This window comes from Hemitrygon akajei, chromosome 11 (assembly GCF_048418815.1).
Source record: "Hemitrygon akajei chromosome 11, sHemAka1.3, whole genome shotgun sequence".
Lineage (NCBI taxonomy): Eukaryota > Metazoa > Chordata > Chondrichthyes > Myliobatiformes > Dasyatidae > Hemitrygon > Hemitrygon akajei.
In genome coordinates, this window is record NC_133134.1 from 83,733,188 (window position 1) to 83,760,634 (window position 27,447).

Genomic DNA, 27,447 nt, shown 5'->3' on the forward strand with positions numbered 1-27,447 from the left:
GAGTCACTGTTTATTCAGGGTGTGGGTCACTGTAACTGTGCAGACTCACTGTTTATTCAGGGTGAGGGTCTCTGTGTAACTGTAGAGTCTCTGTTTATTCAGGGTGAGTGTCACTCACTGTGTAACTGTACAGAGTCACTGTTTATTCAAGGTGAGGGTCACTCACTGTGTAACTGTACAGAGTCACTGTTTATTCAGGGTGAGGGTCACTCACTGTGTAACTGTACAGAGTCACTGTTTATTCAGGGTGTGGGTCACTGTAACTGTGCAGAGTCACTGTTTATTCAGGGTGTGGTTCACTGTAACTGTACAGAGTCACTGTTTATTCAGGGTGAGGGTCACTCACTGTGCAACTGTACAGAGTCACTGTTTATTCAGGGTGAGGGTCACTCACTGCGTAACTGTACAGAGTCACAGTTTATTCAGGGTGGGTGTCACTGTGTAACTGTACAGAGTCACTGTTTATTCAGGGTGAGGGTCAGTGTGTAACTTTAGAGTCACTGTTTATTCAGGGTGAGGGTTACTGTGTAACTGTACAGAGTCACTGTTTATTCAGGGTGAGGGTCACTCACTGCGTAACTGTACAGAGTCACTGTTTATTCAGGGTGAGTGTCACTCACTGTGTAACTGTACAGAGTCACTGTTTATTCAGGGTGAGGGTCACTCACTGTGTAACTGTACAGAGTCACTGTTTATTCAGGGTGTGGGTCACTGTAACTGTGCAGAGTCACTGTTTATTCAGGGTGAGGGTCACTGTAACTGTACCGAGTCACTGTTTATTCAGGGTGAGGTTCACTCACTGTGTAACTGTACAGAGTCACTGTTTATTCAAGGTGAGGGTCACTCACTGTGTAACTGTACAGAGTCACTGTTTATTCAGGGTGAGGGTCACTCACTGTGTAACTGTACAGAGTCACTGTTTATTCAGGGTGAGGGTCACTCACTGCGTAACTGTACAGAGTCACTGTTTATTCAGGGTGAGTGTCACTCACTGTGTAACTGTACAGAGTCACTGTTTATTCAGGGTGAGGGTCACTCACTGTGTAACTGTACAGAGTCACTGTTTATTCAGGGTGTGGGTCACTGTAACTGTGCAGAGTCACTGTTTATTCAGGGTGTGGGTCACTGTAACTGTACCGAGTCACTGTTTATTCAGGGTGAGGGTCACTCACTGTGTAACTGTACAGAGTCACTGTTTATTCAAGGTGAGGGTCACTCACTGTGTAACTGTACAGAGTCACTGTTTATTCAGGGTGAGGGTCACTCACTGTGTAACTGTACAGAGTCACTGTTTATTCAGGGTGTGGGTCACTGTAACTGTGCAGAGTCACTGTTTATTCAGGGTGTGGTTCACTGTAACTGTACAGAGTAACTGTTTATTCAGGGTGAGGGTCACTCACTGTGCAACTGTACAGAGTCACTGTTTATTCAGGGTGAGGGTCACTCACTGCGTAACTGTACAGAGTCACAGTTTATTCAGGGTGGGTGTCACTGTGTAACTGTACAGAGTCACTGTTTATTCAGGGTGAGGGTCAGTGTGTAACTTTAGAGTCACTGTTTATTCAGGGTGAGGGTTACTGTGTAACTGTACAGAGTCACTGTTTATTCAGGGTGAGGGTCACTCACTGCGTAACTGTACAGAGTCACTGTTTATTCAGGGTGAGTGTCACTCACTGTGTAACTGTACAGAGTCACTGTTTATTCAGGGTGAGGGTCACTCACTGTGTAACTGTACAGAGTCACTGTTTATTCAGGGTGAGGGTCACTCACTGTGTAACTGTACAGAGTCACTGTTTATTCAGGGTGAGGGTCACTGTAACTGTACCGAGTCACTGTTTATTCAGGGTGAGGGTCACTCACTGTGTAACTGTACAGAGTCACAGTTTATTCAGGGTGGGTGTCACTGTGTAACTGTACAGAGTCACTGTTTATTCAGGGTGAGGGTCACTCACTGCGTAACTGTACAGAGTCACTGTTTATTCAGGGTGAGTGTCACTCACTGTGTAACTGTACAGAGTCACTGTTTATTCAGGGTGAGGGTCACTCACTGTGTAACTGTACAGAGTCACTGTTTATTCAGGGTGAGGGTCACTCACTGCGTAACTGTACAGAGTCACTGTTTATTCAGGGTGAGTGTCACTCACTGTGTAACTGTACAGAGTCACTGTTTATTCAGGGTGAGGGTCACTCACTGTGTAACTGTACAGAGTCACTGTTTATTCAGGGTGTGGGTCACTGTAACTGTGCAGAGTCACTGTTTATTCAGGGTGTGGGTCACTGTAACTGTACCGAGTCACTGTTTATTCAGGGTGAGGGTCACTCACTGTGTAACTGTACAGAGTCACTGTTTATTCAAGGTGAGGGTCACTCACTGTGTAACTGTACAGAGTCACTGTTTATTCAGGGTGAGGGTCACTCACTGTGTAACTGTACAGAGTCACTGTTTATTCAGGGTGAGGGTCACTCACTGCGTAACTGTACAGAGTCACTGTTTATTCAGGGTGAGTGTCACTCACTGTGTAACTGTACAGAGTCACTGTTTATTCAGGGTGAGGGTCACTCACTGTGTAACTGTACAGAGTCACTGTTTATTGAGGGTGTGGGTCACTGTAACTGTGCAGAGTCACTGTTTATTCAGGGTGTGGGTCACTGTAACTGTACCGAGTCACTGTTTATTCAGGGTGAGGGTCACTCACTGTGTAACTGTACAGAGTCACTGTTTATTCAAGGTGAGGGTCACTCACTGTGTAACTGTACAGAGTCACTGTTTATTCAGGGTGAGGGTCACTCACTGTGTAACTGTACAGAGTCACTGTTTATTCAGGGTGTGGGTCACTGTAACTGTGCAGAGTCACTGTTTATTCAGGGTGTGGTTCACTGTAACTGTACAGAGTCACTGTTTATTCAGGGTGAGGGTCACTCACTGTGCAACTGTACAGAGTCACTGTTTATTCAGGGTGAGGGTCACTCACTGCGTAACTGTACAGAGTCACTGTTTATTCAGGGTGAGTGTCACTCACTGTGTAACTGTACAGAGTCACTGTTTATTCAGGGTGAGGGTCACTCACTGTGTAACTGTACAGAGTCACTGTTTATTCAGGGTGTGGGTCACTGTAACTGTGCAGAGTCACTGTTTATTCAGGGTGAGGGTCACTGTAACTGTGCAGAGTCACTGTTTATTCAGGGTGTGGGTCACTGTAACTGTACCGAGTCACTGTTTATTCAGGGTGAGGGTCACTCACTGTGTAACTGTACAGAGTCACAGTTTATTCAGGGTGGGTGTCACTGTGTAACTGTACAGAGTCACTGTTTATTCAGGGTGAGGGTCACTGTGTAACTGTAGAGTCACTGTTTATTCAGGGTGAGGGTCACTCACTGCGTAACTGTACAGAGTCACTGTTTATTCAGGGTGAGTGTCACTCACTGTGTAACTGTACAGAGTCACTGTTTATTCAGGGTGAGGGTCACTCACTGTGTAACTGTAGAGTCACTGTTTATTCATGGTGAGGGTCAGTGTGTAACTGTACAGAGTCACTGTTTATTCATGGTGAGGGTCAGTGTGTAACTGTACAGAGTCACTGTTTATTCAGGGTGAGGGTCACTGCTTAACTGTAGAGTTACTGTTTATGTTTACCATGTTTACTCTCACATGGTGGATTGGATAGTGGACTACTTGACAGATAGACCTCAGTATGTGCGGTTGGGAGACTGTAGGTCTGACACGGTGGTCAGCAGCACAGGAGCGCCGCAGGGGACCATGCTCTCTCCGGTCCTGTTCACCCTGTACACATCAGACTTCCAATATAACTCGGAGTCCTGCCATGTGCAGAAGTTCGCTGATGACACGGCCATAGTGGGGTGTGTCAGGAATGGACAGGAGGAGGAGTATAGGAAACTGATACAGGACTTTGTGATATGGTGCAACTCAAACTACCTGCGTCTCAATATCACCAAGACCAAGGAGATGGTGGTGGACTTTAGGAGATCTAGGCCTCATATGGAGCCAGTGATCATTAATGGAGAATGTGTGGTGCAGGTTAAGACCTACAAGTATCTGGGAGTACAGTTAGACGAGAAGCTAGACTGGACTGCCAACACAGATGCCTTGTGCAGGAAGGCACAGAGTCGACTGTACTTCCTTAGAAGGTTGGCGTCATTCAATGTTTGTAGTGAGATGCTGAAGATGTTCTATAGGTCAGTTGTGGAGAGCGCCCTCTTCTTTGTGGTGGCGTGTTGGGGAGGCAGCATTAAGAAGAGGGACGCCTCACGTCTTAATAAGCTGGTAAGGAAGGCGGGCTCTGTCGTGGGCAAAGTACTGGAGAGTATAACATCGGTAGCAGAGCGAAGGGCGCTGAGTAGGCTACGGTCAATTATGGAAAACCCTGAACATCCTCTACGTAGCACCATCCAGAGACAGAGAAGCAGTTTCAGTGACAGGTTACTATCGATGCAATGCTCCTCAGACAGGATGAAGAGATCAATACTCCCCAATGCCATTCGGCTTTACAATTCAACCACCAGGAGTAAGATATGTTAAAGTGCCGGGGTTAGGACTCAATGTATTTAAGTAAACTACTTAAGAACTTTTTAAAAGCTATTATTAATGCTTTTTGAGATAGTGATTTAGATGCATATCATATTTTTACTGAGTTAAGTATTGTATGTAATTAGTTTTGCTACAATAAGTGTATGGGGCATTGGAAAAAATGTTGAATTTCCCCATGGGGATGAATAAAGTATCTATCTATCTATCTATCTATCTATCTATCTATCTATCTATCTATCTATCTATCTATTCAGGGTGAGGGTCACTGTGTAACTGTACAGAGTCACTGTTTATTCAGGGTGTGGGTCACTGTAACTGTGCAGAGTCACTGTTTATTCAGGGTGAGGGTCAGTGTGTAACTGTAGAGTCTCTGTTTATTCAGGGTGAGGGTCTCTGTGTAACTGTAGAGTCTCTGTTTATTCAGGGTGAGTGTCACTCACTGTGTAACTGTACAGAGTCACTGTTTATTCAAGGTGAGGGTCACTCACTGTGTAACTGTACAGAGTCACTGTTTATTCAGGGTGAGGGTCACTCACTGTGTAACTGTACAGAGTCACTGTTTATTCAGGGTGTGGGTCACTGTAACTGTGCAGAGTCACTGTTTATTCAGGGTGTGGTTCACTGTAACTGTACAGAGTCACTGTTTATTCAGGGTGAGGGTCACTCACTGTGCAACTGTACAGAGTCACTGTTTATTCAGGGTGTGGGTCACTGTAACTGTGCAGAGTCACTGTTTATTCAGGGTGAGGGTCACTGTAACTGTGCAGAGTCACTGTTTATTCAGGGTGTGGGTCACTGTAACTGTACCGAGTCACTGTTTATTCAGGGTGAGGGTCACTCACTGTGTAACTGTACAGAGTCACAGTTTATTCAGGGTGGGTGTCACTGTGTAACTGTACAGAGTCACTGTTTATTCAGGGTGAGGGTCACTCACTGTGTAACTGTACAGAGTCACTGTTTATTCAGGGTGTGGGTCACTGTAACTGTGCAGAGTCACTGTTTATTCAGGGTGAGGGTCACTCACTGTGTAACTGTACAGAGTCACTGTTTATTCAGGGTGTGGGTCACTGTAACTGTGCAGAGTCACTGTTTATTCAGGGTGTGGGTCACTGTAACTGTACCGAGTCACTGTTTATTCAGGGTGAGGGTCACTCACTGTGTAACTGTACAGAGTCACTGTTTATTCAGGATGTGGTTCACTGTAACTGTACAGAGTCGCTGTTTATTAAGGATGAGGGTCACTCACTGTGTAACTGTACCGAGTCACTGTTTATTCAGGGTGAGGGTCACTCACTGTGTAACTGTACAGAGTCACTGTTTATTCAGGATGTGGTTCACTGTAACTGTACAGAGTCACTGTTTATTCAGGGTGAGAGTCACTCACTGTGTAACTGTACAGTCACTGTTTATTCAGGGTGAGGGTCAGTGTGTAACTGTACAGAGTCACTGTTTATTCAGTGTGAGGGTCACTGTGTAACTGTACAGAGTCACTGTTTATTCAGGGTGAGGGTCAGTGTGTAACTGTACTGTGTCACTGTTTATTCAGGGTGAGGGTCACTCACTGTGTAACTGTACAGAGTCACTGTTTATTCAGGGTGAGGGTCACTGTGTAACTGTACAGAGTCACTGTTTATTCAGTGTGAGGGTCAGTGTGTAACTGTACAGAGTCGCTGTTTATTCAGGGTGAGGGTCACTGCTTAACTGTAGAGTTACTGTTTATGTTTACCATGTTTACTCTCACATGGTGGATTGGATAGTGGACTACTTGACAGATAGACCTCAGTATGTGCGGTTGGGAGACTGTAGGTCTGACACGGTGGTCAGCAGCACAGGAGCGCCGCAGGGGACCGTGCTCTCTCCGGTCCTGTTCACCCTGTACACATCAGACTTCCAATATAACTCGGAGTCCTGCCATGTGCAGAAGTTCGCTGATGACACGGCCATAGTGGGGTGTGTCAGGAATGGACAGGAGGAGGAGTATAGGAAACTGATACAGGACTTTGTGATATGGTGCAACTCAAACTACCTGCGTCTCAATATCACCAAGACCAAGGAGATGGTGGTGGACTTTAGGAGATCTAGGCCTCATATGGAGCCAGTGATCATTAATGAAGAATGTGTGGAGCAGGTTAAGACCTACAAGTATCTGGGAGTACAGTTAGACGAGAAGCTAGACTGGACTGCCAACACAGATGCCTTGTGCAGGAAGGCACAGAGTCGACTGTACTTCCTTAGAAGGTTGGCGTCATTCAATGTTTGTAGTGAGATGCTGAAGATGTTCTATAGGTCAGTTGTGGAGAGCGCCCTCTTCTTTGTGGTGGCGTGTTGGGGAGGCAGCATTAAGAAGAGGGACGCCTCACGTCTTAATAAGCTGGTAAGGAAGGCGGGCTCTGTCGTGGGCAAAGTACTGGAGAGTATAACATCGGTAGCAGAGCGAAGGGCGCTGAGTAGGCTACGGTCAATTATGGAAAACCCTGAACATCCTCTACGTAGCACCATCCAGAGACAGAGAAGCAGTTTCAGTGACAGGTTACTATCGATGCAATGCTCCTCAGACAGGATGAAGAGATCAATACTCCCCAATGCCATTCGGCTTTACAATTCAACCACCAGGAGTAAGATATGTTAAAGTGCCGGGGTTAGGACTCAATGTATTTAAGTAAACTACTTAAGAACTTTTTAAAAGCTATTATTAATGCTTTTTGAGATAGTGATTTAGATGCATATCATATTTTTACTGAGTTAAGTATTGTATGTAATTAGTTTTGCTACAATAAGTGTATGGGGCATTGGAAAAAATGTTGAATTTCCCCATGGGGATGAATAAAGTCTCTATCTATCTATCTATCTATCTATCTATCTATTCAGGGTGAGGGTCACTGTGTAACTGTACAGAGTCACTGTTTATTCAGGGTGAGGGTCAGTGTGTAACTGTAGAGTCTCTGTTTATTCAGGGTGAGTGTCACTCACTGTGTAACTGTACAGAGTCACTGTTTATTCAAGGTGAGGGTCACTCACTGTGTAACTGTACAGAGTCACTGTTTATTCAGGGTGAGGGTCACTCACTGTGTAACTGTACAGAGTCACTGTTTATTCAGGGTGAGGGTCAGTGTGTAACTGTACAGAGTCACTGTTTATTCAGTGTGAGGGTCAGTGTGTAACAGGACAGAGTCACTGTTTATTCAGGGTGAGGGTCACTCACTGCGTAACTGTACAGAGTCACTGTTTATTCAGGGTGTGGTTCACTGTAACTGTACAGAGTCACTGTTTATTCAGGGTGAGGGTCACTCACTGTGCAACTGTACAGAGTCACTGTTTATTCAGGGTGAGGGTCACTGTGTAACTGTACAGAGTCACTGTTTATTCAGGGTGTGGGTCACTGTAACTGTGCAGAGTCACTGTTTATTCAGGGTGTGGGTCACTGTAACTGTACCGAGTCACTGTTTATTCAGGGTGAGGGTCACTCACTGTGTAACTGTACAGAGTCACTGTTTATTCAAGGTGAGGGTCACTCACTGTGTAACTGTACAGAGTCACTGTTTATTCAGGGTGAGGGTCACTCACTGTGTAACTGTACAGAGTCACTGTTTATTCAGGGTGTGGGTCACTGTAACTGTGCAGAGTCACTGTTTATTCAGGGTGTGGTTCACTGTAACTGTACAGAGTCACTGTTTATTCAGGGTGAGGGTCACTCACTGTGCAACTGTACAGAGTCACTGTTTATTCAGGGTGAGGGTCACTCACTGCGTAACTGTACAGAGTCACTGTTTATTCAGGGTGAGTGTCACTCACTGTGTAACTGTACAGAGTCACTGTTTATTCAGGGTGAGGGTCACTCACTGTGTAACTGTACAGAGTCACTGTTTATTCAGGGTGTGGGTCACTGTAACTGTGCAGAGTCACTGTTTATTCAGGGTGAGGGTCACTGTAACTGTGCAGAGTCACTGTTTATTCAGGGTGTGGGTCACTGTAACTGTACCGAGTCACTGTTTATTCAGGGTGAGGGTCACTCACTGTGTAACTGTACAGAGTCACAGTTTATTCAGGGTGGGTGTCACTGTGTAACTGTACAGAGTCACTGTTTATTCAGGGTGAGGGTCACTGTGTAACTGTAGAGTCACTGTTTATTCAGGGTGAGGGTCACTCACTGCGTAACTGTACAGAGTCACTGTTTATTCAGGGTGAGTGTCACTCACTGTGTAACTGTACAGAGTCACTGTTTATTCAGGGTGAGGGTCACTCACTGTGTAACTGTAGAGTCACTGTTTATTCATGGTGAGGGTCAGTGTGTAACTGTACAGAGTCACTGTTTATTCATGGTGAGGGTCAGTGTGTAACTGTACAGAGTCACTGTTTATTCAGGGTGAGGGTCACTGCTTAACTGTAGAGTTACTGTTTATGTTTACCATGTTTACTCTCACATGGTGGATTGGATAGTGGACTACTTGACAGATAGACCTCAGTATGTGCGGTTGGGAGACTGTAGGTCTGACACGGTGGTCAGCAGCACAGGAGCGCCGCAGGGGACCATGCTCTCTCCGGTCCTGTTCACCCTGTACACATCAGACTTCCAATATAACTCGGAGTCCTGCCATGTGCAGAAGTTCGCTGATGACACGGCCATAGTGGGGTGTGTCAGGAATGGACAGGAGGAGGAGTATAGGAAACTGATACAGGACTTTGTGATATGGTGCAACTCAAACTACCTGCGTCTCAATATCACCAAGACCAAGGAGATGGTGGTGGACTTTAGGAGATCTAGGCCTCATATGGAGCCAGTGATCATTAATGGAGAATGTGTGGTGCAGGTTAAGACCTACAAGTATCTGGGAGTACAGTTAGACGAGAAGCTAGACTGGACTGCCAACACAGATGCCTTGTGCAGGAAGGCACAGAGTCGACTGTACTTCCTTAGAAGGTTGGCGTCATTCAATGTTTGTAGTGAGATGCTGAAGATGTTCTATAGGTCAGTTGTGGAGAGCGCCCTCTTCTTTGTGGTGGCGTGTTGGGGAGGCAGCATTAAGAAGAGGGACGCCTCACGTCTTAATAAGCTGGTAAGGAAGGCGGGCTCTGTCGTGGGCAAAGTACTGGAGAGTATAACATCGGTAGCAGAGCGAAGGGCGCTGAGTAGGCTACGGTCAATTATGGAAAACCCTGAACATCCTCTACGTAGCACCATCCAGAGACAGAGAAGCAGTTTCAGTGACAGGTTACTATCGATGCAATGCTCCTCAGACAGGATGAAGAGATCAATACTCCCCAATGCCATTCGGCTTTACAATTCAACCACCAGGAGTAAGATATGTTAAAGTGCCGGGGTTAGGACTCAATGTATTTAAGTAAACTACTTAAGAACTTTTTAAAAGCTATTATTAATGCTTTTTGAGATAGTGATTTAGATGCATATCATATTTTTACTGAGTTAAGTATTGTATGTAATTAGTTTTGCTACAATAAGTGTATGGGGCATTGGAAAAAATGTTGAATTTCCCCATGGGGATGAATAAAGTATCTATCTATCTATCTATCTATCTATCTATCTATCTATCTATTCAGGGTGAGGGTCACTGTGTAACTGTACAGAGTCACTGTTTATTCAGGGTGTGGGTCACTGTAACTGTGCAGAGTCACTGTTTATTCAGGGTGAGGGTCAGTGTGTAACTGTAGAGTCTCTGTTTATTCAGGGTGAGGGTCTCTGTGTAACTGTAGAGTCTCTGTTTATTCAGGGTGAGTGTCACTCACTGTGTAACTGTACAGAGTCACTGTTTATTCAAGGTGAGGGTCACTCACTGTGTAACTGTACAGAGTCACTGTTTATTCAGGGTGAGGGTCACTCACTGTGTAACTGTACAGAGTCACTGTTTATTCAGGGTGTGGGTCACTGTAACTGTGCAGAGTCACTGTTTATTCAGGGTGTGGTTCACTGTAACTGTACAGAGTCACTGTTTATTCAGGGTGAGGGTCACTCACTGTGCAACTGTACAGAGTCACTGTTTATTCAGGGTGTGGGTCACTGTAACTGTGCAGAGTCACTGTTTATTCAGGGTGAGGGTCACTGTAACTGTGCAGAGTCACTGTTTATTCAGGGTGTGGGTCACTGTAACTGTACCGAGTCACTGTTTATTCAGGGTGAGGGTCACTCACTGTGTAACTGTACAGAGTCACAGTTTATTCAGGGTGGGTGTCACTGTGTAACTGTACAGAGTCACTGTTTATTCAGGGTGAGGGTCACTCACTGTGTAACTGTACAGAGTCACTGTTTATTCAGGGTGTGGGTCACTGTAACTGTGCAGAGTCACTGTTTATTCAGGGTGAGGGTCACTCACTGTGTAACTGTACAGAGTCACTGTTTATTCAGGGTGTGGGTCACTGTAACTGTGCAGAGTCACTGTTTATTCAGGGTGTGGGTCACTGTAACTGTACCGAGTCACTGTTTATTCAGGGTGAGGGTCACTCACTGTGTAACTGTACAGAGTCACTGTTTATTCAGGATGTGGTTCACTGTAACTGTACAGAGTCGCTGTTTATTAAGGATGAGGGTCACTCACTGTGTAACTGTACCGAGTCACTGTTTATTCAGGGTGAGGGTCACTCACTGTGTAACTGTACAGAGTCACTGTTTATTCAGGATGTGGTTCACTGTAACTGTACAGAGTCACTGTTTATTCAGGGTGAGAGTCACTCACTGTGTAACTGTACAGTCACTGTTTATTCAGGGTGAGGGTCAGTGTGTAACTGTACAGAGTCACTGTTTATTCAGTGTGAGGGTCACTGTGTAACTGTACAGAGTCACTGTTTATTCAGGGTGAGGGTCAGTGTGTAACTGTACTGTGTCACTGTTTATTCAGGGTGAGGGTCACTCACTGTGTAACTGTACAGAGTCACTGTTTATTCAGGGTGAGGGTCACTGTGTAACTGTACAGAGTCACTGTTTATTCAGTGTGAGGGTCAGTGTGTAACTGTACAGAGTCGCTGTTTATTCAGGGTGAGGGTCACTGCTTAACTGTAGAGTTACTGTTTATGTTTACCATGTTTACTCTCACATGGTGGATTGGATAGTGGACTACTTGACAGATAGACCTCAGTATGTGCGGTTGGGAGACTGTAGGTCTGACACGGTGGTCAGCAGCACAGGAGCGCCGCAGGGGACCGTGCTCTCTCCGGTCCTGTTCACCCTGTACACATCAGACTTCCAATATAACTCGGAGTCCTGCCATGTGCAGAAGTTCGCTGATGACACGGCCATAGTGGGGTGTGTCAGGAATGGACAGGAGGAGGAGTATAGGAAACTGATACAGGACTTTGTGATATGGTGCAACTCAAACTACCTGCGTCTCAATATCACCAAGACCAAGGAGATGGTGGTGGACTTTAGGAGATCTAGGCCTCATATGGAGCCAGTGATCATTAATGAAGAATGTGTGGAGCAGGTTAAGACCTACAAGTATCTGGGAGTACAGTTAGACGAGAAGCTAGACTGGACTGCCAACACAGATGCCTTGTGCAGGAAGGCACAGAGTCGACTGTACTTCCTTAGAAGGTTGGCGTCATTCAATGTTTGTAGTGAGATGCTGAAGATGTTCTATAGGTCAGTTGTGGAGAGCGCCCTCTTCTTTGTGGTGGCGTGTTGGGGAGGCAGCATTAAGAAGAGGGACGCCTCACGTCTTAATAAGCTGGTAAGGAAGGCGGGCTCTGTCGTGGGCAAAGTACTGGAGAGTATAACATCGGTAGCAGAGCGAAGGGCGCTGAGTAGGCTACGGTCAATTATGGAAAACCCTGAACATCCTCTACGTAGCACCATCCAGAGACAGAGAAGCAGTTTCAGTGACAGGTTACTATCGATGCAATGCTCCTCAGACAGGATGAAGAGATCAATACTCCCCAATGCCATTCGGCTTTACAATTCAACCACCAGGAGTAAGATATGTTAAAGTGCCGGGGTTAGGACTCAATGTATTTAAGTAAACTACTTAAGAACTTTTTAAAAGCTATTATTAATGCTTTTTGAGATAGTGATTTAGATGCATATCATATTTTTACTGAGTTAAGTATTGTATGTAATTAGTTTTGCTACAATAAGTGTATGGGGCATTGGAAAAAATGTTGAATTTCCCCATGGGGATGAATAAAGTCTCTATCTATCTATCTATCTATCTATCTATCTATTCAGGGTGAGGGTCACTGTGTAACTGTACAGAGTCACTGTTTATTCAGGGTGAGGGTCAGTGTGTAACTGTAGAGTCTCTGTTTATTCAGGGTGAGTGTCACTCACTGTGTAACTGTACAGAGTCACTGTTTATTCAAGGTGAGGGTCACTCACTGTGTAACTGTACAGAGTCACTGTTTATTCAGGGTGAGGGTCACTCACTGTGTAACTGTACAGAGTCACTGTTTATTCAGGGTGAGGGTCAGTGTGTAACTGTACAGAGTCACTGTTTATTCAGTGTGAGGGTCAGTGTGTAACAGGACAGAGTCACTGTTTATTCAGGGTGAGGGTCACTCACTGCGTAACTGTACAGAGTCACTGTTTATTCAGGGTGTGGTTCACTGTAACTGTACAGAGTCACTGTTTATTCAGGGTGAGGGTCACTCACTGTGCAACTGTACAGAGTCACTGTTTATTCAGGGTGAGGGTCACTGTGTAACTGTGCAGAGTCACTGTTTATTCAGGGTGAGGGTCACTGTAACTGTGCAGAGTCAATGTTTATTCAGGGTGAGGGTCACTCACTGCGTAACTGTACAGAGTCACAGTTTATTCAGGGTGGGTGTCACTGTGTAACTGTACAGAGTCACTGTTTATTCAGGGTGAGGGTCACTTAGTGTGTAACTGTACAGAGTCGCTGTTTATTCAGGGTGAGGGTCACTCACTGTGTACCTGTACAGAGTCACTGTTTATTCAGTGTGAGGGTCACTGTGTAACTGTACAGAGTCACTGTTTATTCAGGGTGAGGATCACTCACTGTGTAACTGTACAGAGTCACTGTTTATTCATGGTGAGGGTCACTCACAGGTCAACTGAGGAAGATCTGTACCAGCAAGGCGGCTGGACCGGATGGAGTTTCCCCACGATTACTGAGGGCCTGTGCGACTGAGCTGGGAGAACCACTACAGCGCATCTTCAACATGAGCCTGGAGCAGAGAAGAGTGCCCAGACAGTGGAAAACATCCTGTATTGTCCCGGTACCGAAGAAACCACAACCAAAGGAGTTGAATGACTTCAGACCTGTTGCCTTGACGTCGCACGTGATGAAGACCATGGAGCGGCTGATAATACGGAATCTGAGGCCACAAACCAGGCACGCCCAGGATCCTCTTCAGTTTGCGTATAAGGAGAAGGTGGGAGTGGAGGATGCTATCATGTATTTGCTGCACAAATCACTCTCTCACCTAGATGGGGCCAGTTGTGCTGTGAGGATTACATTCCTTGACTTTTCTAGTGCCTTTAACACCATCCAGCCCAAGATCTTAAGGCACAAACTAACAGAGATGGGAGTAGACTCTCACATGGTGGATTGGATAGTGGACTACTTGACAGATAGACCTCAGTATGTGCGGTTGGGAGACTGTAGGTCTGACACGGTGGTCAGCAGCACAGGGGCGCCGCAGGGAACCGACTCTCTCCGGTCCTGTTCACCCTGTACACATCAGACTTCCAATATAACTCGGAGTCCTGCCATGTGCAGAGGTTCGCTGATGACACGGCCATAGTGGGGTGTGTCAGGAATGGACAGGAGGAGGAGTATAGGAAACTGATACAGGACTTTGTGATATGGTGTAACTCAAACTACCTGCGTCTCAATATCACCAAGACCAAGGAGATGGTGGTGGACTTTAGGAGATCTAGGCCTCATATGGAGCCAGTGATCATTAATGGAGAATGTGTGGAGCAGGTTAAGACCTACAAGTATCTGGGAGTACAGTTAGACGAGAAGCTAGACTGGACTGCCAACACAGATGCCTTGTGCAGGAAGGCACAGAGTCGACTGTACTTCCTTAGAAGGTTGGCATCATTCAATGTCTGTAGTGAGATGCTGAAGATGTTCTATAGGTCAGTTGTGGAGAGCGCCCTCTTCTTTGTGGTGGTGTGTTGGGGAGGAAGCATTAAGAAGAGGGACGCCTCACGTCTTAATAAGCTGGTAAGGAAGGCGGGCTCTGTCATGGGCAAAGTACTGGAGAGTTTAACATCGGTAGCTGAGCGAAGGGCGCTGAGTAGGCTACGGTCAATTATGGATAACTCTGAACATCCTCTACATAGCACCATCCAGAGACAGAGAAGCAGTTTCAGCGACAGGTTACTATCGATGCAATGCTCCTCAGACAGGATGAAGAGGTCAATACTCCCCAATGCCATTAGGCTTTACAATTCAACAGCCAGGACTTAAGAACTTTTTAAAAGCTATTATTAATGCTTTTTGAGATAGTGATTTAGATGCATATCATATTTTTTTACTGAGTTAAGTATTGTATGTTATTAGTTTTGCTACAACAAGTGTATGGGACATTGGAAAAAAAGTTGAATTTCCCCATGGGGATGAATAAAGTATCTATCTATCTATCTAACTGTACAGTGTCACTGTTTATTCAGAGTGAGGGTCACTCACTGTGTAACTGTACAGAGTCACTGTTTATTCAGGGTGAGTGTCACTCATTGTGTAACTGTACAGAGTCACTGTTTATTCAGGGTGAGGGTCACTCACTGTGTAACTGTACAGAGTCACTGTTTATTCAGGGTGAGGGTCACTCATTGTGTAACTGTACAGAGTCACTGTTTATTCAGTGTGATGGTCACTCACTGTGTAACTGTACAGAGTCACTGTTTATTCAGGGTGAGGGTCACTCATTGTGTAACTGTACAGAGTCACTGTTTATTCAGGGTGAGGGTTACTCACTATGTAAATGTACAGAGTTACTGTTTATTCAGGGTGAGGGTCAGTGTGTAACTGTACAGAGTCACTGTTTATTCAGGGTGAGTGTCACTCACTGTTTAACTGTACAGAGTCACTGTTTATTCAGGGTGAGGGTTACTCACTGTGTAAATGTACAGAGTTACTGTTTATTCAGGGTGAGGGTCAGTGTGTAACTGTACAGAGTCACTGTTTATTCAGGGTGAGTGTCACTCACTGTTTGACTGTACAGAGTCACTGTTTATTCAGGGTGAGGGTCACTCACTGTTTAACTGTACAGAGTCACTGTTTATTCAGGGTGAGGGTCACTGTGTAACTGTAGAGTCACTGTTTATTCAGGGTGAGGGTCACTCACTGTGTAACTGTACTGATTCACTGTTTATTCTGGGTAAGGGTCAGTGTTTAACTGTAGAGTCACTGTTTATTCAGGGTGAGGGTCACTCACTGTGTAACTGTACAGAGTCACTGTTTATTCAAGGTGTGGGTCACTCACTCTGTAACTGTACAGAGTCACTGTTTATTCAGGGTGAGGGTCAGTGTGTAACTGTAGAGTCACTGTTTATTCAGGGTAATCGTCACTGTGTAACTGGTCAGAGACAATGTTTATGCAGGATGATGGTCAATTACTGTGTAACTGTATTGTGTAAGTGTTTACTCTGGGTGAGTGTCACTGAATAACTGTGTAGAGTCACTCTTTTTCTGGATCAGGGTTACTGTATAACTGTACAGAGCCAGGATTAAGGTCACTGTGTAACTGTACAGAGTCACTGTTTATTCAGGGTGAGGGTCACTCACTGTGCAACTGTACAGAGTCACTGTTTATTCAGGGTAAGGGTCACTGTGTAACTGTACAGAGTCACAGTTTATTCAGGGTGTGGGTCAGTGTGCAACTGTACAGAGTCACTGTTTATTCAGGGTGAGGGTCACTGTGTAACTGTACAGAGTCACTGTTTATTCAGGGTGAGGGTCCCTTTGTAACTGTACAGAGTCACTGTTTATTCAGGGTGAGGGTCACTCACTGTGTAACTGTACAGTGTCACTGTTTATTCAGGGTGAGAGTCACTCACTGTGTAACTGTACAGAGTCACTGTTTATTCAGTGTGATGGTCACTGGGTAACTGTACATTGTCACTGTTTATTCAGGGTGAGGGTCACTCACTGTACAACTGTACAGAGTCACTGTTTATTCAGGGTGAGGGTCACTCACTGTTTAACTGTACAGAGTCACTGTTTATTCAGGGTGAGGGTCACTGTGTAACTGTAGAGTCACTGTTTATTCAGGGTGAGGGTCACTCACTGTGTAACTGTACTGATTCACTGTTTATTCTGGGTAAGGGTCAGTGTTTAACTGTAGAGTCACTGTTTATTCAGGGTGAGGGTCACTCACTGTGTAACTGTACAGAGTCACTGTTTATTCAAGGTGTGGGTCACTCACTCTGTAACTGTACAGAGTCACTGTTTATTCAGGGTGAGGGTCAGTGTAACTGTAGAGTCACTGTTTATTCAGGGTAATCGTCACTGTGTAACTGGTCAGAGACAATGTTTATGCAGGATGATGGTCAATTACTGTGTAACTGTATTGTGTAAGTGTTTACTCTGGGTGAGTGTCACTGAATAACTGTGTAGAGTCACTCTTTTTCTGGATCAGGGTTACTGTATAACTGTACAGAGCCAGGATTAAGGTCACTGTGTAACTGTACAGAGTCACTGTTTATTCAGGGTGAGGGTCACTCACTGTGCAACTGTACAGAGTCACTGTTTATTCAGGGTAAGGGTCACTGTGTAACTGTACAGAGTCACAGTTTATTCAGGGTGTGGGTCAGTGTGCAACTGTACAGAGTCACTGTTTATTCAGGGTGAGGGTCACTGTGTAACTGTACAGAGTCACTGTTTATTCAGGGTGAGGGTCCCTTTGTAACTGTACAGAGTCACTGTTTATTCAGGGTGAGGGTCACTCACTGTGTAACTGTACAGTGTCACTGTTTATTCAGGGTGAGAGTCACTCACTGTGTAACTGTACAGAGTCACTGTTTATTCAGTGTGATGGTCACTGGGTAACTGTACATTGTCACTGTTTATTCAGGGTGAGGGTCACTCACTGTACAACTGTACAGAGTCACTGTTTATTCAGGGTGAGGGTCACTCCCTCCATCAGAACTCGCATAGAGGTTGCCGTGACGTCAGGACACTGACATTCGGGTGTCAGAGTTCAGAGTTCAGTGCTGTCTGTAAGGAGTTTGCACGCTCTCCCCCCCCCCCCCCCCCGTGTCCGTGTCCACGTGGGTTTCCTCTGGACGCTCTGGTTTCCGCCCACACTCCAAAGACTTATAGATTAGCAGGTCAGATGGTCATTGTAAGTTATCCTGTGGTTAGGCTCGGGTTAAGTAGGTGAGTTTCTGGCTGGCACAGCTGATTGGACCCTTCCGGTCTGGTCAGGTCCTGTATCTCTCTGAATAAAAAAATAAAAGAAAAGAAGACGGGGGAGGAGAGAACGGCCGAGCAAGTGAGTGTAAGAGAGAGGAGAGAGGGAGAGAACAAATTAGTACTAATTAGTGGAGCTGATCTAGTAGGAATGGGTAGAACAAAGAGAATTCCTATGACAGGGTGGGGCCAAGGTTGCTGTGAGGGTAGGATGTCAGAGAGTGATGAAATGCTGCACAATAGAAGGCCGTCAGACACGCAGGCGGGGCCAGGTGAATGTCATTGTCAGGGTCAAGACTCTAATTGCTGTTTAAGTTGGTTTATTATTGGCGCCTGTACCAAGATGCAGTGAGAAGCGTCATGCCGGTACAGATCAGAAAAACAAGAGCAGAATGCAGGATAAAGTGTTACAATTACAGCGGAAGTGCCGTGGGAACGGACGAGGTAGATGTTGAAGTAAAGATTTCTTCAGTCAGAGGGTGCTCACTCTGTGGAACGAGATGCCAGTGGACGTGGCGGGTGCGGGTTCGATTGCGACACTTAACGGAAGTCTGGTTAAGTACATGGATGGGAGGGGTACGGAGGGCTGTGGTCCAGCTGCAGTTCAATGGAACTGGGTTCAGCATGGATTAGATGGACCGAATCGCCTGTTTCTGCGTTCTAATAGTCTATGATTCAATACTCAATGGCCATTTTATTAAGTACCCCCTTTACCCAATAAAGTGGCCACTGAATATACGTTCGTGGTCTTCTGCCGTGTCCCATCCGCTTCTGGAGATGCCCTTGCTGGGACTCGTGGTTACTGTTGCCTGCTTGAATGAGTCTGGTCACTTTCCCCCGACCTCTCTCATTAACCACAGGGCAGCCACTCTCTGGATTTTGTTGTTTTGTTTTACTTTTACTTTTTGCGCCACTCTATGCAAATTCTAGAGAACGTTGTGTGTGAAAATCAGCAGTTTCTGGCACCAGCGACCATTCCACAGCCAAAGTCACTTAGGTCACATTTATTCCTCATTCTGATATTTAATCTGAGCAACAACTGAACCTCTTGACCATGTCTACATGTTTTCATGCATTGAGTTTCTGCTAGATGATTGGCTGATTACATTAATACAGGTATACCTAATAAAGTGCCAATGGGTGTTTGTAACTGTAATAAGCCCACTAACCAATTTCTGGTTCAATGTTCTCTTTGTTTTTTGCATCCCACCCTCACTGCATCTCTGTCCTGACACCAAAGCCTGCAGGCAGAAAGGACATGAACAGACCAAGAACGATCACCATCGCTTGCCCAAGAAGCACCGGCTGGTCTTCACTGATGTCCAGCGGCGGACCCTGCTCGCTATCTTCAGGGAGAATCCTCGCCCCAACAGGGAGCTCCAGGCCAGCATCGCCCGGCAGCTCGGACTGGAGCTCTCCACTGTCGCCAACTTCTTCATGAACTCTCGGCGCCGCAGCCTGGACAGGTGGATGGAGGAGGATGCCCAGGGTGCCCCTGGTACCCCTCACTCATGAGATTCAGGGCGGTGGGTCTTGGGGACGCGGGGTGGGGGTGGGGGGAGTGAGGAGGAATCGACAATCAGGAGACAAGCCAAAGATGTCCAAACCCCCGATATGCATTCCAGCTCTCACCCAAAATCCCAAACCTTTCTCTGCTGGGAGGGTGGCACGGGGGTCCTCTTGATGATGGAAAGAGAGTTTGACCTGTCACAAGTGGCTGGAAGAAAAATCAATCTATATTCTCTGGAATTTAGAAGAATAGGGGATGACTTTATTGAAACCTATAAGATGGCTGAAAACTTGGAGATGGTTCCACCAGTGGGAGAGTCTCCAACAAATGGTCAGAGTTACAAGATTAGAGGGGGCAAATGAGACTTGTAGCAATTTTATCATACAAGAGGGTGGTGAATCTGTGGCCAAGTCACTGCCACAGGTTGCTGTGGAGCCAAGTCATTGGGTATATTTGAAGTGGAGATTGATAGGTTCTCGATTAGTCAGGGTGTCAAAAGTTACAGGGAAAAGGCAGGAGTATGGGGTTGAGAGGGATAATAATTTAGCCATGATGGAATGGTGGAGCAGACTCGATGGGCCAAATGGCCTAACTCTTCTCCTGTGGTCCAGTGGGGAATCTCTGGAGGGTTGTGGAGGAAGGTTCATTGAAGAGGAGGGAGATACATTGTTGGAAGATCAGGAGGAGGGGGGGGAGGACTATGGGTCCTGGGACGGAAGATAGAGGTTTAAAAATGATCATAGAGGCGTACGAAATGATGAGGGGTATCGATAGGGTAAATGAAAAGGATTTTCCCATTGAGGTTGGGTGAGAATTGAAGTAGAGGGTGAAAGGTAAAATATTTAAAGGGAACCTGGCCGGAGGGGGGGGGGGGTCTTCTTCCGTCAGAGAGTGGTGAGAGTATGGAATGTCCCGCCAGTTCGATTGTAATGCTGAAGAGAAGCTTGGGTGAGTACATGGATGGGAAAGGGTCGATGGGACTAGGAAAAATATCAATTCGGCACAGACTAGATGGGCCGAAGGGCCTGTTTCTTTGCTGTAGTGATCGATGATTCAGATCAGTGTTCATGCCTCCCGCTCCCGGTGTCTAAACCAATGTCTCCACAGTCTTTCTCCCAGGGTAGGGGTGTCTAAAACCAGAGCGCATAAACGGAAGATTTAAAGGCGAGCTGAGGGGTCGGTTGTGCACACGGAGGGTGGTGGGTAGGTGGAACGAGCTGCCCACGGAGGTGGTAGAGGCGGCTACAGTAACAACGTAGGCAGATGGGCGGATAGGAAATGTGTAGAGGGGTACGGGGCAATCGCGGGCAAATGGGACTCGCTCGGGGTGGCGCGGCCAGAAAGCAAGGAGAAGCACCACTGAGTGTGGTTCAGTATGTGCAAAGGTGGCGGAAAGCTTTGTGACCTTCCAGGACCTCCGAACGCCCCACCAGAGACACAGGAGGGTGCAGGTGCTGGAATCACGCGAGGCGCCGGAGGAACTCAGCGGGTCGATGGGAGGGAAATGGAGGTGAGAAATCCGATGTGAATAAGGAGGGGGTGCAGAAGCTGATGTGTAATAGATGAATTCAGGCGAGGAGGGGCCAGTTGGATAAATGGCCTCACGTGGGGCTGAGGGTGTGGAGATAATTGAATCCAATAAAAAGGCCTGGTGACTGGGCAGGGAAGCTCGGGCGTCGGAGTTCAATCTCGGTCGGCAAGTTTGTGCCTTCCTTCCCGCAAGCACGTGGGTTTTCTTCAGGCGCTCCGGTTACCTCCCAGAGTCCAAAGACGTACCGGTTAGAAGGTTAAGTGGTCATTGTAAATTGTCCCGTGACTCGGCTCGGGTTAAACCGGAGCATTGCTGGGCAGTGCGGCTTGAAGGAACAGGAAAGCCTATTCCGCTAAACAAACTCGCAGTGAGAGAGAGTTGGCGGGGTCTCTGGTCTGGGGACTGACAGCTCTGAGAATCTCTAAAAGTCTCTGTCCCAGAAAGGTTGTGGAGGGGATATCACAGGAGGGGGGGTTAAAGAGGGAGATAGAGGAGGAGAGAGAACGACCGAAGCGGGAGGGGTCTTTGATTATGCTGCCCGCTTTACTGAGGGAGCAAGCAGGAAGCGAAGAGACAACAGAATCCTAATGAGGGGTCTCGACCCGAATAGATGCTGCCAGACTTGCCGAGTTCTGCCGACAGTCTGTGTCTGTTTGAGTGGACAAGTCCATGGAGGGGACGCTGGTTCCCGGGATGGGAATCACAGACCTTGGGAGATCAGTGTGATCGGGAGTTGGCGCAGAAGGGGGGTTGAAGCCTGGAGTATATCAGCCACGGTTGTGTCGAATTGCATAGGCAGGCTTATGGGGCCGAATGGCCTACTTGTACCCCCCCCCCCCCTCCTGGGGCCGCTGTCTATTCTCCGCAAAATCCCCCTCCATTACCGTTGCCGGGTAGAGGAACTCCGATCATCTGGGCCCTGCTCCCAACAGGGGTGTGTCACAGCGTCACCTTATTACAACACCGCGGTCTTCCAGGGACGCCCTCAAGTGACCATGGTGCCCCCACTCCCACAAATCCCCCATTGTACCCGTGGACACGACAATGCACAATGGGAAAAAGATTCTACCTACCCCATCTATTCCCCCCTCATAATTTTGTAAACTCTTAATAAACGTGATCATAACTGGGACCTTCGTACCACGCGCTCCTTATCTGGGGACACCCGGGCAGGGATGTAACCGACTCGGGAACAAACGGGTCAGGGATCCCCTGACTGACCCACAGTCGGGGCACCGCTTCACAATCCGGGCCAATCAGAGTCACAAAGCACGGCAACAGGCCGGATTATCGGAGGCTGGTTGAATTGTCACATCCATTTGCACTCCAGACAGCTAGACATGAAATATTGCGATTCACCGCTCAAGCAAATGTGCGGAACTTTTATGTGGAAGGAACATTTTTGTTATTGGCTATCCATGTACCTGTCTATATCCCTCTAAACCTTTCCTATCCGTGTACCTGTCCGTATCCCTCTAAACCCTTCCTATCCGTGTACCTGTCCGTATCCCTCTGAACCTTTCCTATCCGTGTACCTGTCCGTATCCCTCTAAACCTTTCCTATCCATTTACCTGTCCGTATCCCTCTAAACCTTTCCTATCCGTGTCCCTGTCCGTATCCCTCTAAACCTTTCCTATCCGTGTACCTGTCCGTATCCCTCTAAACATTTCCTATCCGTTTACCTGTCCGTATCCCTCTAAACCTTTCCTATCCGTGTACCCGTCCATATCCCTCTAAACCTTTCCTATCCGTGTATCCGTCTGTATCCCTCTGAACCTTTCCTATCCGTGTACCCGTCCGTATCCCTCTGAACCTTTCCTATCCGTGTACCTGTCCGTATCCCTCTAAACCTTTCCTATCCGTGTACCTGTCCGTATCCCTCTAAACCTTTCCTATCCGTGTACCTGTCCGTATCCCTCTAAACCTTTCCTATCCGTGTACCTGTCCGTATCCCTCTAAACCCTTCCTATCCGTGTACCTGTCCGTATCCCTCTGAACCTTTCCTATCCGTGTACCTGTCCGTATCCCTCTAAACCTTTCCTATCCATTTACCTGTCCGTATCCCTCTAAACCTTTCCTATCCGTGTCCCTGTCCGTATCCCTCTAAACCTTTCCTATCCGTGTACCTGTCCGTATCCCTCTAAACATTTCCTATCCGTTTACCTGTCCGTATCCCTCTAAACCTTTCCTATCCGTGTACCCGTCCATATCCCTCTAAACCTTTCCTATCCGTGTATCCGTCTGTATCCCTCTGAACCTTTCCTATCCGTGTACCCGTCCGTATCCCTCTGAACCTTTCCTATCCGTGTACCTGTCCGTATCCCTCTGAACCTTTCCTATCCGTGTATCCATCTGTATCCCTCTGAACCTTTCCTATTGTGTACCTGTCCATATCCCTCTAAACCTCTCCTATCCGTGTACCTATCCCTATCCCTCTAAACCTTTCCTATCCGTGTACCTGTCCATATCCCTCTAAACCTTTCCTATCCATTTACCAGTCCATATCCCTCTAAACCTTTCCTATCCGTGTCCCTGTCCGTATCCCTCTAAACCTTTCCTATCCGTGTACCTATCCATATCCCTCTAAACCTTTCCTATCCGTGTACCTGTCCGTATCCCTCTAAACCTTTCCTATCCGTGTCCCTGTCCGTATCCCTCTAAACCTTTCATATCCGTGTACCTGTCCGTATCCCTCTAAACCTTTCCTATCCGTGTCCCTGTCCGTATCCCTCTAAACCTTTCCTATCCGTGTCCCTGTCTGTATCCCTCTAAACCTTTCCTATCCGTGTCCCTGTCCGTATCCCTCTAAACCTTTCCTATCCGTGTCCCTGTCCGTATCCCTCTAAACCTTTCCTATCCGTGTACGTGTCCGTATCCCTCTGAACCTTTCCTATCCGTGTACCTATCCGTATCCCTCTGAACCTTTCCTATCCGTGTACCTGTCCGTATCCCTCTAAACCTTTCCTATCCGTGTCCCTGTCCGTATCCCTCTAAACCTTTCCTATCCGTGTACGTGTCCGTATCCCTCTAAACCTTTCCTATCCGTGTACCTGTCCGTATCCCTCTGATCCTTTCCTATCTGTGTCCCTGTTCAGGTATCTTTTAATGTTGTTACTGTACCTGCCTCAACTACTTCCTCATTCCATATACCCACTATGCTCAGATCCCTTGTAAATTTCCCCGCTCTCACCTTAAGCCTATGCCCTCTAGTAATTGGCTCACTTTCCCTGTGCTTTCACCCAGCCTGTGCCTCTTGTGATTTATATCCCGATAGTTTAGCACTCAGTCTACCAAGCACTATTGGAATTGGGAATCCTAGCTGAGGTGGGAATATTGGTAGGCATGGCTCAGTTGATCTGAAAGGCCTGTTTCAATGCTGAATTATTCTACAACCTACTCCATCACGGCCAAGTCATTGTCTACATTTAACGCAGAGGTTGATCGGTTCTTGATTGATACGAGCATCAAAGCTTAGCGGGACATGCGATTGAGATGGAATGACTGAATGACGAGGTAAACTCAATGGGCCGAATGGTCTAATTCTGCCCTTTTCCTTTCTGAATTTATGGTGGTTTTACTCAAGCTTCCGAGTCCTGGTAACGTCCTCATAAATACCCTCTGCACACTTTCCAGCGAACCAAAAATGGACTGAATGTGCGGCCTTGTACAGCTGCGCCATAACACCCCCTACCCCTACACTCAACGCCCTGACTGATGAAGCCCAGCATGACCTTGCTACCGTCCTGAGGCTCTGCGCCTCTGGGCGAGGGACTTCCGAACCCTTCGCCTTTTAGAGACATTGATCGAGTGGATAGCCAGTGACATTTCCCCAGGGTGGAAATGTCAGGTTCGAGGGGGCACACTTTATCATGATGAGAGGGAACCATATGGGAATATCAGAGCTAAGTTTTTACACAGAGAGTGTTAGGTGTGTGGAACGCGCTGCCAGGGCTGGTGGTAGATGCAGATATATTAGGGGCATTTAAGGAACTCTTATGAATGATAGAACAATGGGAGAGGGAAGGTTTGGACTGATCGTGGAGTAGGTTGAAAGGCCATGGGTCCAAGAGCCTGTACCGTGCTGTAATGTTGGTACCACCGCCTTTTCGCTTTTAGTTCGGTGGTTGAAGGGGAAGTGAGTGGTTCGGTTGCCGTGACACCATTGTGTGTGTGCAAGGGTCCAAGGGTTCAAGTGGAAAGATGCCAGGCGAGATTACACACCTCCGCTCCCTTCCTGCTGCCTCACTGCCAGAGGAGCCTGTGCCAGTTCATGGGCAGGTGTCAGCGCTACCTGCCAAGGGACTGCAGAGCTGCGGGGAGATCTGGGCTTCCTGGTAAATAATTTGCAGAAGCCTTCAAGTGCTGTGAGCCCTGTAAGGAAGCTAGAAAAATGTTGGTTGTTCCGCCACTTGAATACAAAAGGTGGGGAGTTGGTGCTTCGTCAGAACCTGAGTCAGGTTTATCAACACTGTTGTGAAATTGTTGTTTTGAGACAGCGATATGGTTCAAGACTTGTGGTGTTCATGGGTTCAGAAATCTGATGGCGGAGGGGAAGACGCTGTTCCAAAAATGTTGAATGTGGATCTTCAGGCTCCTGTACCTCCCCCCGATATTTTTTAAAGTATAGCTTAGTAACGTTTTAATACCATTTGCAACATTCACAATCCAGTGTTTGCAGAACACACATCGAATGAAAACCTTGCCATCCTTGTCCGAGATGCACTTGAGTCCCTGTGTGGTGCGCACCGGTACTGGGCTAACTCCCGAGAGCCGGTGAACACTGTGTCTCTTGGGCACGATGTAAGTTTGGAAGAGAGGCAGGGTGTCCGTTCGGGTGGAGCCAGGGGCACACCTCTTCCCCGACCGCTGAATGACTGACGGACCAATGAGGAAGTCCCCAACCCAACCAAACACCCCCTCCCCTCTGGGTGCCCGAAGAACTGGAGTGTACTGCTGACGTGCGGGCAGAATTTGAGGTGCAGGTACTCAAAAGGGGGAGGCAACTCCTCACACTCCACGTATACCAGAATGTCTCCAGGGATACAGGTTATGTGCAAGCAGAAGAACATAGACCAGTGCAACACAAGCCCTTCGGCCCACGGTGTTGTGCCGACCTTTCAACCTAATCTACAATTAATCAGTCTAACCCTTCCCTCCCACATTGCCCTCCATTGTTCCATCATCCATGTGCCTATCTAAGAGTCTGTTAAATGTCCCTAACGCTCAGCCTCTACCACCAATCCCAGCAGAGCGTTCCGTGTACCAACCACTCTCTGTGTAACAGAGCCCTACCTCCAATGTCTTCCCTAAAATGTCTTCCATTCCTCTTAAAAGTATGCCTTCTTTTAATGGCCATTGTCGCCTTGGGATAAGGATTTTGGATCTCAGTCTATGCCTCTTAGCATCTTAAACGCCTCTATCAAGTCATCTCTCATCCTCGGTCGCTCCAAAGATTAAAAAACAGCCCAAAGATAGAAACCTATTTTAATAAGATGTCCTCTAATCCAGCCAGCATCATCCTCTGCACTCTCTCTAAAGTGTCCACATACGCCACACCATATGCCTTCTTAACTACCCTATCGACTTGCGTGGCAACTCCTGAGGGATTGATGGATTTGGACCTCTGTCCCAGGGTTTCCCAAACTGAGATCCATGGACCCTGTTCTTGAAGGCACTGGTGAGACCGAATTTGGGGTAATGTGATCACTACTGGTCTCTTTATTCAGCAAGGATGTACATCGGAAGAAGTCCACTTGACACGATCTCCTGCCTGCTGAGATGTCTGATGCTTGAGCCAGTTTTGGTTGGCATCACAGCCCGGTGCTATCTCATTCTGTGCCCTGTCAATCCCAACACTCTCGACAGCTTACCAATGAGATCTCACCGGTTTCTCCCTCTCCCTCTCCCTATCTGTCACGTTGGAACGCAGCGTTTGTTGACAGATAGCATGGAATAGGCTGCCCAGTAACCCCCAATTTAATTGTAACTTAATCACGAGACAATTTACAATGACCAATTAACCTACCAACTAGTACGTCTTTGGACTGTGGTTGAAAACCAGAGCACACGGAGGAAACCCACATGGTCACAGGGAGAATGTACAAAAAAGTCACAGGCAGCCGCGGGAATTGAACTCCAGTTGCTAGAGCTGTAAAGTGTTGTGCTAACCACTACACTACCATGCCTCAGGACCTTGTTGCATTGGAATGGATTACAGAGGCTGCAAATCCATAATGTAGATACTGTCTAGCATGTCTTGTTGCATGTGTGAGAGGCAATCTAGTCAAGGTTTCAGATTTGAAATGTTGGCCTCTTCTGTCCTAATGCACATCTCCTACCTCCCCTTTCAACGGGGACCGTTCCCTCTACTACACAGTCCTCCACTCTCTGTTGCGACTGAGCATTGCCCATCTCTCAGTATTTTTCCATGCGACTGCAGGAGTGGCAACGCTTTGCTCCTTCCATCCATCCAGGGACCCAGTCTTTTCAAGTAGACCAGCCATTCACTTGCACTTTTTCAATACAGTGTTTATC

At 47.0% G+C, this 27,447-nt stretch overlaps 1 protein-coding gene across 1 annotated transcript in view; it reads left to right on the plus strand.

Moving 5' to 3' along the window:
• LOC140736352 (hepatocyte nuclear factor 6-like) overlaps positions 1-19,386 on the plus strand; it is a 471,328-nt gene extending 451,942 nt beyond the window's left edge. Inside the window, exon 2 of the mRNA XM_073062344.1 lies at positions 19,112-19,386. Coding sequence (XP_072918445.1) covers positions 19,112-19,386 — 275 coding nt within the window. The remainder of the gene's footprint in view (positions 1-19,111) is intronic.
• Positions 19,387-27,447: the final 8,061 nt, after the last annotated feature.